At 52.3% G+C, this 16,654-nt stretch overlaps 2 protein-coding genes across 2 annotated transcripts; both read left to right on the top strand.

Moving 5' to 3' along the window:
- The first annotated feature begins 296 nt into the window (after positions 1-296).
- LOC311369704 (uncharacterized protein) lies at positions 297-11,224 on the top strand. Its single transcript, XM_084487922.1, has 17 exons — positions 297-447; positions 1,323-1,489; positions 1,767-1,791; positions 1,998-2,111; positions 2,231-2,371; positions 2,767-2,855; positions 3,272-3,395; positions 3,733-4,329; positions 4,911-4,969; positions 5,383-5,515; positions 6,640-6,803; positions 7,092-7,116; positions 7,467-7,580; positions 8,644-8,784; positions 8,962-9,074; positions 9,711-9,831; positions 10,344-11,224. Exons 1-17 carry the CDS (start codon positions 354-356, stop codon positions 10,970-10,972), a joined length of 2,850 nt encoding a protein of 949 aa, XP_084344048.1. The 5' UTR covers positions 297-353; the 3' UTR covers positions 10,973-11,224.
- Positions 11,225-11,614: 390 nt separating this feature from the next.
- Positions 11,615-16,008, top strand: f7i (coagulation factor VIIi). Its single transcript, XM_084487840.1, is given in 10 exon segments — positions 11,615-11,915; positions 12,711-12,871; positions 13,090-13,114; positions 13,627-13,740; positions 14,040-14,104; positions 14,106-14,178; positions 14,341-14,450; positions 14,668-14,788; positions 14,928-15,473; positions 15,476-16,008. Coding segments are annotated over 10 exon segments (1,347 nt in total). The 5' UTR covers positions 11,615-11,857; the 3' UTR covers positions 15,550-16,008.
- Positions 16,009-16,654: the final 646 nt, after the last annotated feature.

The raw sequence follows: 16,654 nt of genomic DNA, 5'->3' as shown, positions 1-16,654 counted from the left end.
AGGGGAGGGGGAGGAGTCCTGGGGCCCCTAGAGGAGGGGGAGGAGTCCTGGGTTGTTGATGAACAGAATGTATTATTTTTAAATTCAATGCAATCACCCGTCATTTCAATAAAGTTCTGCTGCACTGATAAATGAAGCCTTTCTTTGAGCGCTCCCTGTGTCTCTGTTTGTGTGTAAGTGTTGCATTACGTTTATCAATCCAAAAGTGGTGTTGTGCGTGTCCAGCAAGTGTAAGAGAAGGTGGTTACACAACAACTTGTGCGTCGAGCCCAGCGTGGCAGGGTCAAAGTGTGTGTGTGCGTGACGGGGGGTGTTTGTGTTGCGGTCGGCCGGACTCTGACCACAGAGTCATCATGGCGTCGACCCGCGAACACTCGGCGCGGAGCCGTCTCCTCAGGCTCAGCCTGCTGCTGTCCTGGATCACCCACTGCCCCGCACTCCCTCACGGTCAGTGCCTGCTCCTCATCTCACTCCTCACCTCCTTATCTCACTCCTCACCTCACTCTTATCATCTCCTCAACTCACTCTTATCACCTCCTCAACTCACTCTTATCACCTCCTCATCTCACTTTATCACCTCCTCATCCCGCTCCTCACCTCATCTCACTCCTCACCTCATCATCTCACTCCTCACCTCACTCTATCACCTCCAGTTCTCACTCTATCACCTCCTCCCCTCACTCTATCACCTCCTCTTTTCACTCCTCACCTCACTATCACCTCCTCATCTCACTATTCCTCATTGTCTCACTCCTCACCTCCTTGTTACACTCCTCACCTCCTCGTCTCACTCATCTCACTATATCACCTCATCATCTCACTCTATCACCTCCTCGTCTCACTCTATCACATCCTTGTCTCACTCCTCACCTCCTCGTCTCACTCTATCACATCCTCGTCTCACTCCTCACCTCCTCGTCTCACTATCACCTCCTCGTCTCACTCCTCACCTCCTTGTCTCACTCTATCACCTCCTCGTCTCACTATCACCTCCTCGTTTCACTCTATCACCTCCTCTTCTCACTCCTCACCTCATCGTCTCACTCTATCACCTCCTCTTCTCACTCCTCACCTCCTCGTCTCACTCCTCAACCCCTCGTCTCACTCCCTCACCTCCTTGTCTCACTCCTCACCTCCTCGTTTCACTCTATCACCTCCTCGTCTCACTCCCTCACCTCCTCGTCTCACCTCATCATCTCACTCTATCACCTCCTCGTCTCACTCCCTCACCTCCTCGTCTCACTCCCTCACCTCCTCGTCTCACTCCTCACCTCCTCGTCTCACTCCCTCACCTCCTCATCTCACTCCCCTCACCTCCTCAGGGGTAGTGTTCGCTAACAGGAGGGATGCTAGTGCGGTTCTCCTCCGCTCCCGTCGGGCGAACTCCTTCCTAGAGGAGATGAAGATGGGCGACCTGGAGAGGGAGTGTCTGGAGGAGAAATGCTCCTACGAGGAGGCGCGCGAGATCTACCAGCTCCCTGAGCCACTGGTACGATAGTACTAGTGTTAGTAACTAGTAATACTAGTAATAACTAACTCGTAATACTAGTGATAGTCACTCTGAACAACTGGTAATACTAGTGTTAGTAACTTGTAATACTACTGATGACTAACTGGTAATACTAGTGTTAGTCACTCTGAACAACTGTTAGGATGATGATGATGATGATGATGATGCTGATGATGATGATGATGATGATGATGATGCTGCTGATGATGATGATGATGATGATGATGATGCTGATGATGCTGTCACTCTGTTTCAGAATGCCTTCTGGAAGGTGTATGCAGGTACATTCAGATCTGTGAAGCATTCGGTTCACTTCTGATCCAACCAAACACATTTTGTGTGTATGTGTATGTGTGTTTGTATGCGTGTGTGTGCGTCTGTCTGTCTGTCTGCATCTGCACGTGTGTGTGTGTATGTGCTTGTGTGTGTGTGTGCTTGTGTGTGTGTGTGTGTGTGCGTGTACCCTAAAGTGTGTGTCCTTTCCCAGAGGTGGACCACTGTGTGTCTGAGCCCTGTGCCAAGGGCTCCACCTGCCTCTCCCAGAACAGAACCTTCACCTGCCTCTGTCGCCCCGGTTACCAGGGCCGCACCTGCCACAAGGGTAACCTGGGGCCCTTAACCCTTAAACACAACCCTTAACCCTTAAACCCAACCCTTAACCCTTAATCCCAGCACTGTACTCCCAGTATAACCCAGTCCTCCCCCTGTGACTCCGTCCAGAGGAGCGGACCTCCAACGGCTGCCTCTACTCCAACGGAGGCTGTGAACACTTCTGCCAGGAGGACACGGACCTCTCCCACACCTGCCTCTGTTCCCATGGTTACAAGCTGGCCCCCGACAACAGCAGCTGCCTCCCAAAAGGTCTGCAGCTAAACTACATCTCCCAGAATCCCGCGGGGCAACTCGATCGATCCAAAGGAATGGCTGAATCAGGACCCAGAGTCAGGCTGGACTAGACGGTCTAGAGGCTCAGGGGGACTAGATGGACTAGAGGCTCAGGGTTGACTTAATAGTTATGGTGTACTTCTGGTTAAGAGTTAATAGTCTGAGTGTACTTCCTGTCCAGTAGCGTGTACTCCCTGTCCGGTAGCGTGTACTTCCTGTCCGGTAGCGTGTACTCCCTGTCCGGTAGCGTGTACTTCCTGTCCAGTAGCGTGTACTTCCTGTCCGGTAGCGTGTACTTCCTGTCCAGTAGCGTGTACTTCCTGTCTGGTAGCGTGTACTTCCTGTCCAGTAGCGTGTACTTCCTGTTGCAGTGGCGTTCCCGTGCGGCCGGACGGTCGACATGCTGCAGCCGCGCATCGTCAACGGACACATCTGCCCTAGAGGACAGTGTCCCTGGCAGGTACACACACACACACACACACACACACACCAACCACACACACACACACACACACACACACACACACACACACACACCAACCACACACACACACATTGCTTTTCTTTGAGTCCCCTTTGAATTTTAATAAGCAAGTAGCGTGTACTTCCTGTCCAGTAGCGTGTACTTCCTGTTGCAGTGGCAAGTAAACAGTGTGGTCAAGCTTTTTCCAGGTAGCTTTTTCCAGTTAAGAACCATCGCAAAACTAAAGCCCTTTCTGTCCTTCATCCGATCTTGAAACTCTTATACATGCTTTCATTACATCTAGACTTGATTACTCATAACTCATTATATGCAGGCCTGACTGCATATAATGAGACACACACACACACACACACACATATATACGTGTGTGTGTGTGTGTGTGTGTGTGTCAGGCCCTGCTCTCCAGGGGCACGGCGTTCCTGTGCGGGGCCGTGGTGTTGTCTGAGCACTGGGTCGCCACGGCAGCACACTGCGTCTGGGGGATACGCCACCAAAACAAACTGGACATCACAGCAGGTCAGCACACACACACACACACACACACACACACACACACACACACACACACAGGTTTGTCTGTCTGTCCATCCATCCCGTAACATCACTCACTGTCTGTCTGTCTGTCTGTCTCTCTCCCTGTCTGTCTCTCTCCCTGTTTGTCTGCCTGTCTGCCCCCTGTCTGTCTGTCTGTCTGTCTTTCTGCCCCCCTGTCTGTCTGTCTCTCTCCCTGTCTCTCTCCCTGTCTGTCTGTCTGTCTGTCTGTCCGTCTGTCTGTCTGTCTGCCCCCCTATCCGTCTGTCTGTCTGTCTGCCCCCCTGTCTGCCCCCCTGTCTGTCTGTCTGTCTGTCTCCAGGTAAGCAGGACCGGGAGGCGACGGAGCCGTCCCAGCAGACGCGGCGCGTCTCCCGGCTGCTGGTCCACCCGCGCTACAACCAGTCCTCCAAGGACAGCGACCTGGCCCTGCTGTGGCTGGGCCGGCCCCTGGCCCTGGGGCCCCTGGTGGTCCCCATCTGCCTGGCCCCCTCCGCCTACCCCTCCTTCGGCCGCACGCTGGCGGCCGTGCGGCACTCCACCGTCAGCGGGTGGGGCCGCATGGCGGCGGGCGGGGCCTCCGCCCGCACGCTGCAGCGGCTGGAGGTCCCGCGGGTCCCCCTGGGGGAGTGCGGGGCCCGGTCGGCGGGCCAGCTGACCCTCACGCCCACCATGCTGTGCGCGGGCTACGCGGCGGGGGGGCGGGACGCCTGCCAGGGGGACAGCGGGGGGCCGCTGGTCACCCGCTACCGGGACACCTGGTTCCTGACGGGCGTGGTCAGCTGGGGCCGCGGCTGCGCCCACCGGAACCTGTACGGGGTCTACACCCGCGTCAGCGCACTGATGAAGTGGGTGGAGAGCACCATGGGGGCGGGGCTAGAGGGTGGAGGTATCATGGGGGTGGGGCTAGAGGGTGGAGGTATCATGGGGCGGGGCTAGAGGGTGGAGGTATGTCTACTAGAGGGTGGAGGTATCATGTCTGTATACTAGAGGGTGGGGGTATCATGTCTACTAGAGGGTGGAGGTATCATGTCTATATACTTGAGGGTGGAGGTATCATGTCTATATACTAGAGGGTGGAGGTATCATGTCTATATACTAGAGGGTGGAGGTATCATGTCTATTAGAGGGTGGAGGTATCATGTCTATATACTAGAGGGTGGAGGTATCATGTCTACTAGAGGGTGGAGGTATCATGTCTACTCGTAGTTAATGCACAGTGTCTGTAATAATAAAATAATAATATAATAATAATAATGATGATGAAACCACCATTGAATTGTCTAAGTTGTGTCTAACTCCTAATATGGGCCTCAGAGGTGTGTTTCCTCCCGTTTGGCCTTGGCTCCTCCCCCCTACCAGAGTCCTACCTGGAGCAGGTCTAGGTAGGACCAGCTGGATGTCTTTTACAGCTGCGCCCATACATGGACACAGGTTTTCTGGACTTCCTGTTCCAGTATAACCTGTGTTGTGTGTCCATATATGGACACAGTCCCCCAGGTGTTCTGGACTTCCTGTTCCTGTGTCGCCTGTACCTTCACCTCTGTGCTCTGGAGACTGTCTGGTCTCAGGACCATGCTCCATTAAACATCTCCTCAAGACCGCCTGGAGGGTCAAACCTCCTCCAGGGGTCCAGTAGTCCACTCAGATCTCCTCCTGGTCCAGTAGTCTACTCAGACCTCCTCCTGGTCCAGTAGTCCAGTCAGACCTCCTGGATCCAATAGTCCACTCAGACCTCTTGGGTCAAGTAGTCCTGGTACTGTACCTGTTTCAGGGTGAATTAATTGATTAGTTAATGATGAGGTTATATAATTGGTAGGTTAAATTGATTAGGTTAATTGGTTAATTGGTAAATTGATGAATGGCAGATGGTCGTGGAGACAGGGGCCCGTAGTTTTTTATTTGATAAATGTGACTGGGGGGGGGGGGGGGGGTCTATAGGTCATGTGACTAGGGGGGAGGGGGGGTATAGGGGGGCCCTCCAGACTTCGGACCCTGCGGGAGGACAGACAAGATGGCGGTTCCTCTCGGCGGGTGGGACAGCATGCTGCTAGTGAAGCTAGCCCTGGTGTGGTTCACCCTACACAGCTCTCACACAGCCTCAGGTACGCAGTGTGTGTCCGTGTGTGTTTGTGTGAGTGCAATCATGTTGTTGTTTTATTGTGTAGTATTGTGTAGTACTGCGTAGACGTACATCAGAATGGTCTGTAGCTGTGGTCGTACTGTGAAGGCTCTGCCAGGTATTGTGTAGTACTGTGTGTTGTTGTGAAGTACTGTGTGGTGTTGTGTAGTATTGTGTGTTGTTGTGAAGTACTGTGTGGTGTTGTGTGGTACGGTGTGGTGTTGTATAGTGTTGTGTAGTGTTGTGTGGTACTGTGTGTTGTTGTGTAGAGTTGTGTAGTGTTGTGTGGTACAGTGAAGGCTCTGGCAGGTATTGTATTGTGTAGTGTTGTTTAGTGTTGTGCAGTGTTGTGTAGGGTTGTGTAGAGAGTGTCTGAGAGTCTGTAACTGTGATTGTACCATGAAGGCTCTGCCAGGTATTGTTGTAACATCAGCCTCATAATGTTGATTATTAATATCATTGGAGACCGACCTGTTAGTTATTCATTCATGTTTATTATTTTATCATTGGATTATTAATATCAAAACAATAAATATTAACATATTACTATAGAAGTGTTGATACCAGCAGTTTCTTTATAATGTTATGTTCATATGATTATGAATATAGTCATATTAATGTGAATGTAGTTCATCGTATATCATATTCATATTAACATGAGTAGTATTATGAATATAGTAGTCTGTTGTGTTGATTATGTCCATGTTGTAATGAATATAATAATAATATAGATTGTAGTATATTGTGTTGATTATGTCCATGTTGTAATGAATGTAATAATAACACAGTGTGTAGTATATGATATTGATTCCGTCCATGTTACAATGAATATAATAATAACAGTGTGTAGTATATGATATTGATTATGTCCATGTTATTATGAATATAATAATAATACAGTGTGTAGTATATGATATTGATTCCGTCCATGTTACTATGAATGTAATAATAACACAGTGTGTAGTATATGATATTGATTATGTCCATGTTACTATGAATGTAATAATAACAGTGTGTAGTATATTGTGTTGATTATGTCCATGTTACTATGAATGTAATAATAACAGTGTGTAGTATATGATATTGATTCTGGGTGTTGGTGTCTAGTGCTGCAGAGCGGGCAGCGTGCTCATGGGTTCCTGGGCAGGCTGCGGCGCTCCAACTCGGGCTGGTTTGAGGAGCTGCAGAGAGGAGACCTGGAGAGGGAGTGTCTGGAGGAGCGCTGCTCCTACGAGGAGGCGCGCGAGGTGTTTGAGTTCACCAAGACTACCGTCAGTACCTTTACAACATGATATAGTATACCCCTAAGCCATTATATATAGTATACTAGGATATATAGTATATAAAATATACTGTATAATATATCGTATATAATATGATATATACTATATACTATATATTATATTCACCAAGCCTGCACATGTACAATATGTACATATATATATATATATATATATATATATATATATATATACATATATATACATATACACTATGTATTTATGTGATGTATGTTTAAGAAAGAGCTAATCACGTACTGAGTCTTGCCTTCTCCTCAGGATGAGTTTTGGAGTCGATACAACAGTAAGAACAACAACATTACACAACATAACACAACATTACACAACATAACACAACATAACACAACATTACACAACATTACACAACATAACACAACTTGCCAAAGCAACACAGTGTTAAAACTCATTGTAACACAATGTACATCATAAGACAACACAACAATACAACCTATCAACACAATGTCACAACATAAAACAACCTTTAAAGAAGCCAAACAATGTAACTCAATGTAACGCAACATAAAAACACAAGGTATCTAGACAACACAACGTAACACAATGTCACACCCGCACATGGCACAATGTAACAACACAAGCTAACACACTGTAACAACACAACCTGTGTGCGTGCAGCTGTGGACGTGTGTGCGTCCGGGCCGTGTCTGAACGGAGGGAGTTGTTCTGCTCATGGATCGTCCTTCATCTGCTACTGCCAGGCTCGCTTCAGCGGAGCCCACTGCCAGCTGAGTGAGGACCTGATACATAGCAACACATTAATACACACACTGCCAGCTGAGTGAGGACCTGATACATAGCAACACATTAATACACACACTGTCAGCTTAGTGAGGACCTGATACATAGCAACACATTAATACACACACTGTCAGCTTAGTGAGGACCTGATACATAGCAATACCTTAATACACACACTGTCAGCTTAGTGAGGACCTGATACATAGCAACACATTAATACACACACTGTCAGCTTAGTGAGGACCTGATACATAGCAACACATTAATACACACACTGTCAGCTTAGTGAGGACCTGATACATAGCAACACATTAATACACACACTGTCAGCTGAGTGAGGACCTGATACATAGCAACACATTAATACACACACTGTCAGCTTAGTGAGGACCTGATACATAGCAATACCTTAATACACACACTGTCAGCTGAGTGAGGACCTGATACATAGCAACACATTAATACACACACTGCCAGCTGAGTGAGGACCTGATACATAACATCACCTTAATACACCCACTGTCCACTGAGTGAGGCCCTGATACATAACAACACATTAATACACACACTGTCAGCTTAGTGAGGACCTGATACATAGCAACACATTAATACACACACTGTCAGCTTAGTGAGGACCTGATACATAGTAACACATTAATACACACACTGCCAGCTGAGTGAGGACCTGATACATAACAACACACTAATACACACACTGCCAGCCACACTTCAGCGGAGCCCACTGCCAGCTGAGTGAGGACCTGATACATAACAACACATTAATACACCCACTGTCAGCTGAGTGAGGACCTGATACATAACATCACCTTAATACACCCACTGTCAGCTGAGTGAGGACCTGATACATAGCAACACATTAATACACACACTGTCAACTGAGTGAGGCCCTGATACATAACAACACATTAATACACACACTGCCAGCTGAGTGAGGACCTGATACATAACATCACCTTAATACACACTGTCAGCTGAGTGAGGACCGGCCCTGATACATAACAACACCTTAATGTTTCTGACCTCTGTTCTCTAGAGCTCTCGGACGTCCACGAAGACTGTCTCCTTGACAATGGCGGATGCGAGCACTTCTGCGAGGACGCTGGAGGAAGCAGGAAGTGTTCGTGCGCCGAGGGCTACTTCCTGTCCGCAGATGGGAGGAGCTGCCTGACCAGGGGTAGCCTGCTACTACTGTTACTAGCACTGGTAGTGTTGTTATTGATGGAACGATGCTAACCTAGCATATAAACCTATCAATCACAGCATAGCATGTTAACGCTGTTGATGATAACGTAGCATTTAACGTATCTTCATAACGTAGCATTCATCGCTATCTCCCCTGTAAATTACCCAGAACCCTTTGCCTGTGGGACTGTTCCTGTTCTGCTCAACCAATCAAACGTTCTGGATCCACGCGCACGCATCGTAGGAGGAAGTGAATGTCCTAAAGGAGAGTGTCCCTGGCAGGTACACACACACACACACACACACGCACACACACACACACACACACACACACACACACACACACACACACACACACACACACACACACACACACACACACACACACAGCAGTGTGCTCTATGTTATCTAGATCTAGTGTAGCGGTGTGCTCTATGTACTCTAGATCTAGTCTAGCAGTGTGCTCGATTGTATCTATATCTAGGTGTGCTCTGTGGTATCTAGATCTAGGTGTGCTCTGTGGTGTCTAGATCTAGGTGTGCTCTGTGGTGTCTAGATCTAGGTGTGCTCTGTGGTATCTAGATCTAGGTGTGCTCTGTGGTATCTAGATCTAGGTGTGCTCTGTGGTGTCTAGATCTAGGTGTGCTCTGTGGTGTCTAGATCTAGGTGTGCTCTGTGGTGTCTAGATCTAGGTGTGCTCTGTGGTATCTAGATCTAGGTGTGCTCTGTGGTATCTAGATCTAGGTGTGCTCTGTGGTATCTAGATCTAGGTGTGCTCTGTGGTATCTAGATCTAGGTGTGCTCTGTGGTGTCTAGATCTAGGTGTGCTCTGTGGTGTCTAGATCTAGGTGTGCTCTGTGGTGTCTAGATCTAGGTGTGCTCTGTGGTGTCTAGATCTAGGTGTGCTCTGTGGCTCAGGTCATGCTGAGGACCAGGGGGAAGGGGTTCTGCGGGGGGATCCTCATCAGTCCTCTGTGGGTGCTGACGGCGTCTCACTGCCTGGAAGACATCCAGGCCCAGAACCTGGAGGTGGTGGCAGGTAACCTGTCTGTCTCTCTGCCTCTCTTCCTGTCTGTCTGTCTGTCTGTCTGTCTGTCTGTCTGTCTCTCTACCTCTGTGTCTACCTGTCTCTCGACCTGTCCCTCTACCTGTCTGTCTGTCTCCCTGACTGTCTACCTGTCTGTCTCTCTGTCTACCTGTCTGTCCGTCTACCTGTCTGTGTACCTGTCTCTCCACCTGTGTGTCTGTCTACCTGTCTGTCTGTCTCCCTGTCTGTCTGTCTACCTGTCTGTCTCTCTGTCTGTCTGTGTACCTGTCTGTGTACCTGTCTCTCCACCTGTCTGTCTGTCTGCCTGTCTGTCCGTCTACCTGTCTGTGTACCTGTCTCTCCACCTGTGTGTCTGTCTACCCGTCTGTGTGTCTACCAGTCTGTCTCTCTGTCCAGGCGAGCACGACAGGGAGGTGGAGGAGGGCACGGAGCAGGTCCTCCCGGTGTCTACCTGTCTGTGTGCCTACCCGTCTGTGTGTCTACCTGTCTGTCTCTCTGTCCAGGCGAGCACGACACGGAGGTGGAGGAGGGCACGGAGCAGGTGCTCCCGGTGCTCCGGCTCCTGATGCACGAGGCGTACGTGCCGCTGACGGCCGACGGCGACGTGGCCCTGCTGCGGCTGGCGGCGCCGGTGCGCCTGTCGCCGTACGCGCTGCCCGTCTGCCTGCCCACGCGCCGGCTGGCCGAGCGGCAGCTGTGGGCGGTCGGCAGCCACACGGTGAGCGGGTGGGGCCGGCGCGGCGAGAACGGCCCCACGTCCCGCCTGCTGCTGAGGGCCCGCGTCCCGCGCATCCGCACGCTGGACTGCGAGGAGAACAGCGGCGTGCGCATCACCGGCAACATGTTCTGCGCCGGCTACCTGGACGGCACGCAGGACTCGTGCAAGGGGGACAGCGGGGGGCCGCTGGTCACGCAGTACCGCCGCACCACCTTCCTGCTGGGCGTGGTCAGCTGGGGGAAGGGCTGCGCCCGGCCCGGGAACTACGGCATCTACACCCGCGTCTCCAACTACCTGGACTGGATCCACAGCCGCACGCGGGAGGTGGACGGGGTCCTGGGCGCGCTCGCGCAGGGAGTGGACGGGAACCACTCCGCACTCCCTGTCCCGACCCCGGAGCGCCCCCTGTCCTAACGCCTGACCACTTCCTGTCCTAACGTCTGGTCACTTCCTGTCCTGGCGTCTGGTCACTTCCTGTCCTGGAGTCTGGTCACTTCCTGCCCTAGAGTCTGGTCACTTCCTGTATTAAAGTCTGGTCACTTCCTGTCCTAGAGTCTGGTCCCTTCCTGTATTAAAGTCTGGTCACTTCCTGTCCTAGCGTCTGGTCACTTCCTGTCTCGATCGACTGCAGAAATAAAAAAATTAAATAAAAAAAGAATACCCGTTTTATAATCTTATGATATATTCCTGTGTTTGCATGTGTGTGTGTGTGTGTGTGTTTGTGTGTTTGAGTATGTATGCTTGTGTATGTTTTAGTGTCTGTTTGGTTTATGTTTGTGTGTGTCTGTGTGTCTGTTTGTGTGTGTGTGTGTGTGTGTGTGTATGTGTGTGTGTGTGTGTGTGTGTGTGTGCGTGTGTGTGTGTGAGAGTATGTGCGTGTGTGTGTGAGAGTATGTGTGTGTGTGTGTGTGTGTGTGTGTGTGAGTGTGTGTGTGTGTGTGTGTGTGTGTGTGTGTGTGTCATGTAGGAGGAGGGTTGACCTCAGATATTGATCCACTGGTCAGATAATTCTTCACTTCTTCCAACAGCTCACTGCCAGACTCCTGGTACTCTCTGTCGTACTGCTCTCTGTCCTGGTACTCTCTGTAGTACTGCTCTCTGTCCTGGTACTCTCTGTAGTACTGCTCTCTGTCCTGGTACTCTCTGTAGTACTGCTCTCTGTCCTGGTACTCTCTGTAGTACTGCTCTCTGTCCTGGTACTCTCTGTAGTACATTTAGCAGAGGCTGTTATTCAAAGCGACCTCCAGTCCGTCCATTGGTCCGGGTTCCTGCTCTGCGTGGTTCTACTGTAGAACCGCCATGCTGCTCAGAGCCGTGTGTCTGCTCTGGGCCCTCACCAGCCCTGCCGCCGCCGCTGGTAAGACCCTCAACTAGTAACTCTAACTCTAACTAGTAACTAGTAACTAACTGTAACTAGTAACTCTAACTCTAACTGTAACTAGTAACTCTAACTGTAACTAGTAACTCTAACTCTAACTAGTTACTCTAACTTAAGGTGACCAGATTTCTGAGACAAAATCCGGGGACATTTAGCGGTGTACAAACCTTCAAACATGTCACCCTACTCTAACTCTACACTACTAAGTGTAGTGTAGCTTAGTGTAGCTTAGTGTAGTGTAGTGTAGTTTAGCTAAGTGTATATGCAGCCTTTATCTGACGTGTGTACCCGGTCCCATAGCGTAGTGTAGCCTAGCCTAGCGTGTCTCTGATGTGTGTCCCCGCCCCCCTAGTGTGTAGCGTAGCGTAGCTTAGCCTAGCGTGTCCCTGACGTGTGTCCCCGGCCCCCCTAGTGTGTAGCGTAGCATAGCCTAGCCTAGCGTGTCCCTGACGTGTGTCCCCGGCCCCCCTAGTGTGTAGCGTAGCGTAGCTTAGCCTAGCGTGTCCCTGACGTGTGTCCCCGGCCCCCCTAGTGTGTAGCGTAGCATAGCCTAGCCTAGCGTGTCCCTGACGTGTGTCCCCGGCCCCCCTAGTGTGTAGCGTAGCGTAGCTTAGCCTAGCGTGTCCCTGACGTGTGTCCCCGGCCCCCCTAGTGTGTAGCGTAGCATAGCCTAGCCTAGCGTGTCCCTGACGTGTGTCCCCGGCCCCCCTAGTGTGTAGCGTAGCATAGCCTAGCGTAGCCTAGCGTGTCCCTGACGTGTGTCCCCGGCCCCAGTGTTCGCGGGGCGGTCCGCGGCCCACCAGCTGCTCCGTCTCCGCAGGGCCAACACGGGCTTCCTGGAGGAGCTGAAGGCCGGCAACATCGAGAGGGAGTGCGTGGAGGAGATCTGTGACTACGAGGAGGCCCGCGAGGCCTTCGAGAACGACGACCAGACCGTGAGCCCCATGTTAGGGTTAAAACATGCACCAATTAAGAATTATAACATGAACCATGTTATGGCTATAACATGGTAACAGGCCCCATGTTAGGATTATAATACGTCGTAATGTCACCCTGTTTGTTTTGGACTCCATTTTGTGTGTTGTGTGCTATTGCTAATGCTAATGCTAATGCTAATGCTAACGCTGCCGTGTTCACGCCCTGTGCTCCTCAGAGGCGGTTCTGGGAGACCTACACCGGTGAGCAGCCTCTGTCCTCCCAGCTCCACACCGCGGGGACTATGGACTCTGGACCAGTCAATCATTGATCGGGTCCAGCCGAACTATTGATCCTGATCATGTGGGATGCACTGATCGGATGTTGATGTCGTTGGTCGGTCCAAAGGGTGGTGCTGACATCCTAACACTGTGTGTGTGTGCAGTGGCGGTTCTACGTTGAATTACACCCCGGGCGAGACCCCCTCCCCTTTCCCCTTCTCACACAGCTTCTGTGACGGCACCTTCTCAGCAAGCAGGGGCGCCTCACTGCAGCTGCAGGGGGCGCCAATGTGCCAATTCCCCACACAGTGATATGATAGATAATAGAAAACCCATGTGTCATGAAATAATGCCGCCCCAGGCCTAAAACCACCACTGTGTGTGTGTGTGTGTGTGTGTGTGCCTGCATGTGTGTGTGTGTGTGTGTGTGTGTGTGTGTGTGCGGGTGCCTGTGTGTGTGTGTGTGTGTGTGTGTGTGTGTGTATGTGTGTCAGCCCGGGACCCCTGTGCTGCTAAGCCCTGTCTGAACAACGGTACCTGCGTCCCGCTGGACTCCTCCTACCGGTGCAGCTGTAGCGAGGGCTTTGAGGGCCGCGACTGCCAGACAGGTACACAACACTACACACTCTACACAACAATACACACTCTACACAACGATACACAACAGTACACACTCTACACAACCTTACACAACACTACACACTCTACACACTCTACACAACACTACACAACGCTACACACTCTACACACTCTACACAACACTACACACTCTACACAACACTACACACTCTACACAACACTACACAACGCTACACAACGCTACACAACACTACACAACGCAGCACAAAGCTACACAAAACTATACACTCTACACAACAACACACAGTAACCCCAGTAACCCCCCCAGCGTTCGAGGACTCCCTGGGGTGTGTGTATCTGAACGGCGGCTGTGAGCAGTTCTGCGACGATTCGGGGGCCGCGGCGCCGCTGCTCCTGTGCTGAGGGCCACAGCCTGGGGCCCGACGGCAGGACCTGTGTGGGCCAAGGTGAGGACCGGGGCCGACGGGGGGTGGGGGTGGGGGTGGGGGGGGGCCCCGACGGGAGTTAGGCACTGGAGGAGTGGGGGGAGGGGGGGGGGGGAGACGGGAGGGGCCCGATGGACGGGGCCCGACGGGGGGCCGGTGCTAACAGTGCTGCGTGTGTTCCAGTGGAGTTCCCCTGCGGACTGGTCCCAGTCCAGAACCAGAGCCAGACCTCCCAGACCCAGACCCGCCTGGTGGGGAGCAGCCAGTGTCCCCGCGGGGAATGCCCCTGGCAGGTAACCCTGACCTCTGACCTGTGACCCGTGACCCCTCCTCACCTCTGACCCCTGACCGCTGACCCCTCCTCACCTCTCTCTCTCTCTCTCTCTCTCTCTCGGTCTCTCTGTCTCTCTATCTCTGTCTCTCTCTGTCTCTCTGTGTCTCTATCTCTCTCTCTCTCTCTCTCTCTCTCTCTCTGTCTCTCTCTCTCTCCTCTCTCCCCCCCCCCCCCAGGTGCTGGTCAGGTACAACGGGGGCAGTCACTGCGGGGGGGCCCTCATCCGGTCCGACTGGGTCATCACGGCGGCCCACTGTATCCATGGCAACGACCCTAACAACCTCACTGTGGTGGCAGGTGAGCCGTCGGCGGGGGGGGGGGGGGCAGGGCCCTGACGTTGGGGAGGGGGGGAGGGGGGGGGGGGGTGGGGGGGGGGGGCGTGGGGTGGGGCCTCGTCACCGTGGTTTCACCGCAATCCCCGTCTCCTTCCCCACAGACATCCACGACCTGGAGGCGGACGAGGGGCGGAGCCGGGCCGTCTCCGTGGCGATCAGCCACCCCGGCTACTCGGCGGTGACGGGGGCAGGCGACGTGGCCCTGCTGCGGCTGGCCGGGCCCCTGGCCCCGGGCCCCGGGGCCGTGCCGCTCTGCCTGCCGCGCCGGGCCCTGGTGCAGAGGGAGCTGCTGGCCACGCGCCACCACACCGCGCTGGGCTGGGGCCGCCGCACCGCGGGGGGCAACGCCGGGGGCCCCGCGGGGCCCGCCAGCCCGCTGCTGCGGCGCCTCACGGTGCCGCTGGTCCCGGAGGCGGCGTGCGGCCGCGCCTCGGGCCTCAACGTGACGGGCGGCGCCCTGCTCTGCGCCGGCTACCTGGAGGGGGGCGGGGCCTCCTGCCGCGGGGACGACGGGGGCCCGCTCATCACCCGCTACGGCTCCACCCACTTCCTGCTGGGCGTGGCCGTCTGGGGGCGGGGCTGCACCCGGCCCGGCCATTATGGGATGTACGCCAACATGGCCGACTACGTGGACTGGGTGGAAGAGACCTGAAGGCCCCGCCCACTTCCACCGCAGCCAATGAGGGCGCAGCCGCTGCCATGATAGAACAGAGGCTAAACTAACCATCTCTAACTAGTACCTTAACTAACCATCTCTAACTAGTACCTAAACTAACCATCTCTAACTAGTACCTTAACTAACCATCTCTAACTAGTACCTTAACTAACCATCTCTAACTAGTACCTTAACTAACCATCTCTAACTAGTACCTAAACTAACCATCTCTAACTAGTACCTTAACTAACCATCTCTAACTAGTACCTCATCTAACCATCGCTAACTAGTAGCTAAACTAACCATCTCTAAATAGTACCAAAACTAACCATCTCTAACTAGTACCAAAACTAACCATCTCTAACTAGTACCTAAACTAACCATCTCTAACTAGTACCTCAACTAACCATCTCTAACTAGTACCTCAACTAACCATCTCTAACTAGCACCAGATGACGATGATTCTGTTTTGATCGAATTGAATTTGAAAATATGAAAAATACTCAATAAAATGCTTGTTGAATAAAGAGATTTTTTTGGAATATGGGTGTTATAACACACACACACACACACACACGCACACACACACACACACACACACACACACACACACACACACACACACACACACACACACACACACACACACACACACACACACACACACACACACACACACACACACACACTCACTCTCCTCCTCCTCCTCTCTCCTCTTCTCTCCTCTTCTCCTCTCCTCTCTCCTCTCCTCTCCTCCTCCTCTCCTTCTCTCCTCTCTCCTCTTCCTCTCTCCTATTCCCCTCTCCTCTCTCCTCCTCCTCTCCACCTCCTCCCGTCTCTACCACGGCAACAGTAACCATGGTGACCCCTGGAGGGTTTTGCGTTGTGTCGCTCTCCCTCCTCTGATTGACTGACGGTCTGAAGGTTCGACCCCGCCTGCCCGGTGACAGGAAGTGATCCTGGGGGGACAGGAAGTAGGCAGACTGTTTGTTCCTGTTGGGCAGCAGAACTCAAAGTCCTCGTCAGTAAATATTGGTTCAGCCGCCAGGACTGAGCTTCACCGCTTGGCCTTCTGGGAAGTCTCTCCCTCTCTCTCTGTCTCTCTCCCCCCCCCCCCCCTCTCTCTCTCTCTCTCTCTTTCAATCTCTCGCTCTCTCTCTCTCTCTCTCTCTC

Source organism: Micromesistius poutassou (genome assembly GCF_964030765.1).
Source record: "Micromesistius poutassou genome assembly, chromosome: 24".
NCBI lineage: Eukaryota > Metazoa > Chordata > Actinopteri > Gadiformes > Gadidae > Micromesistius > Micromesistius poutassou.
Note: the sequence above shows the minus strand (reverse complement) of the source record. Positions and strands in the feature narration are given on the sequence as shown.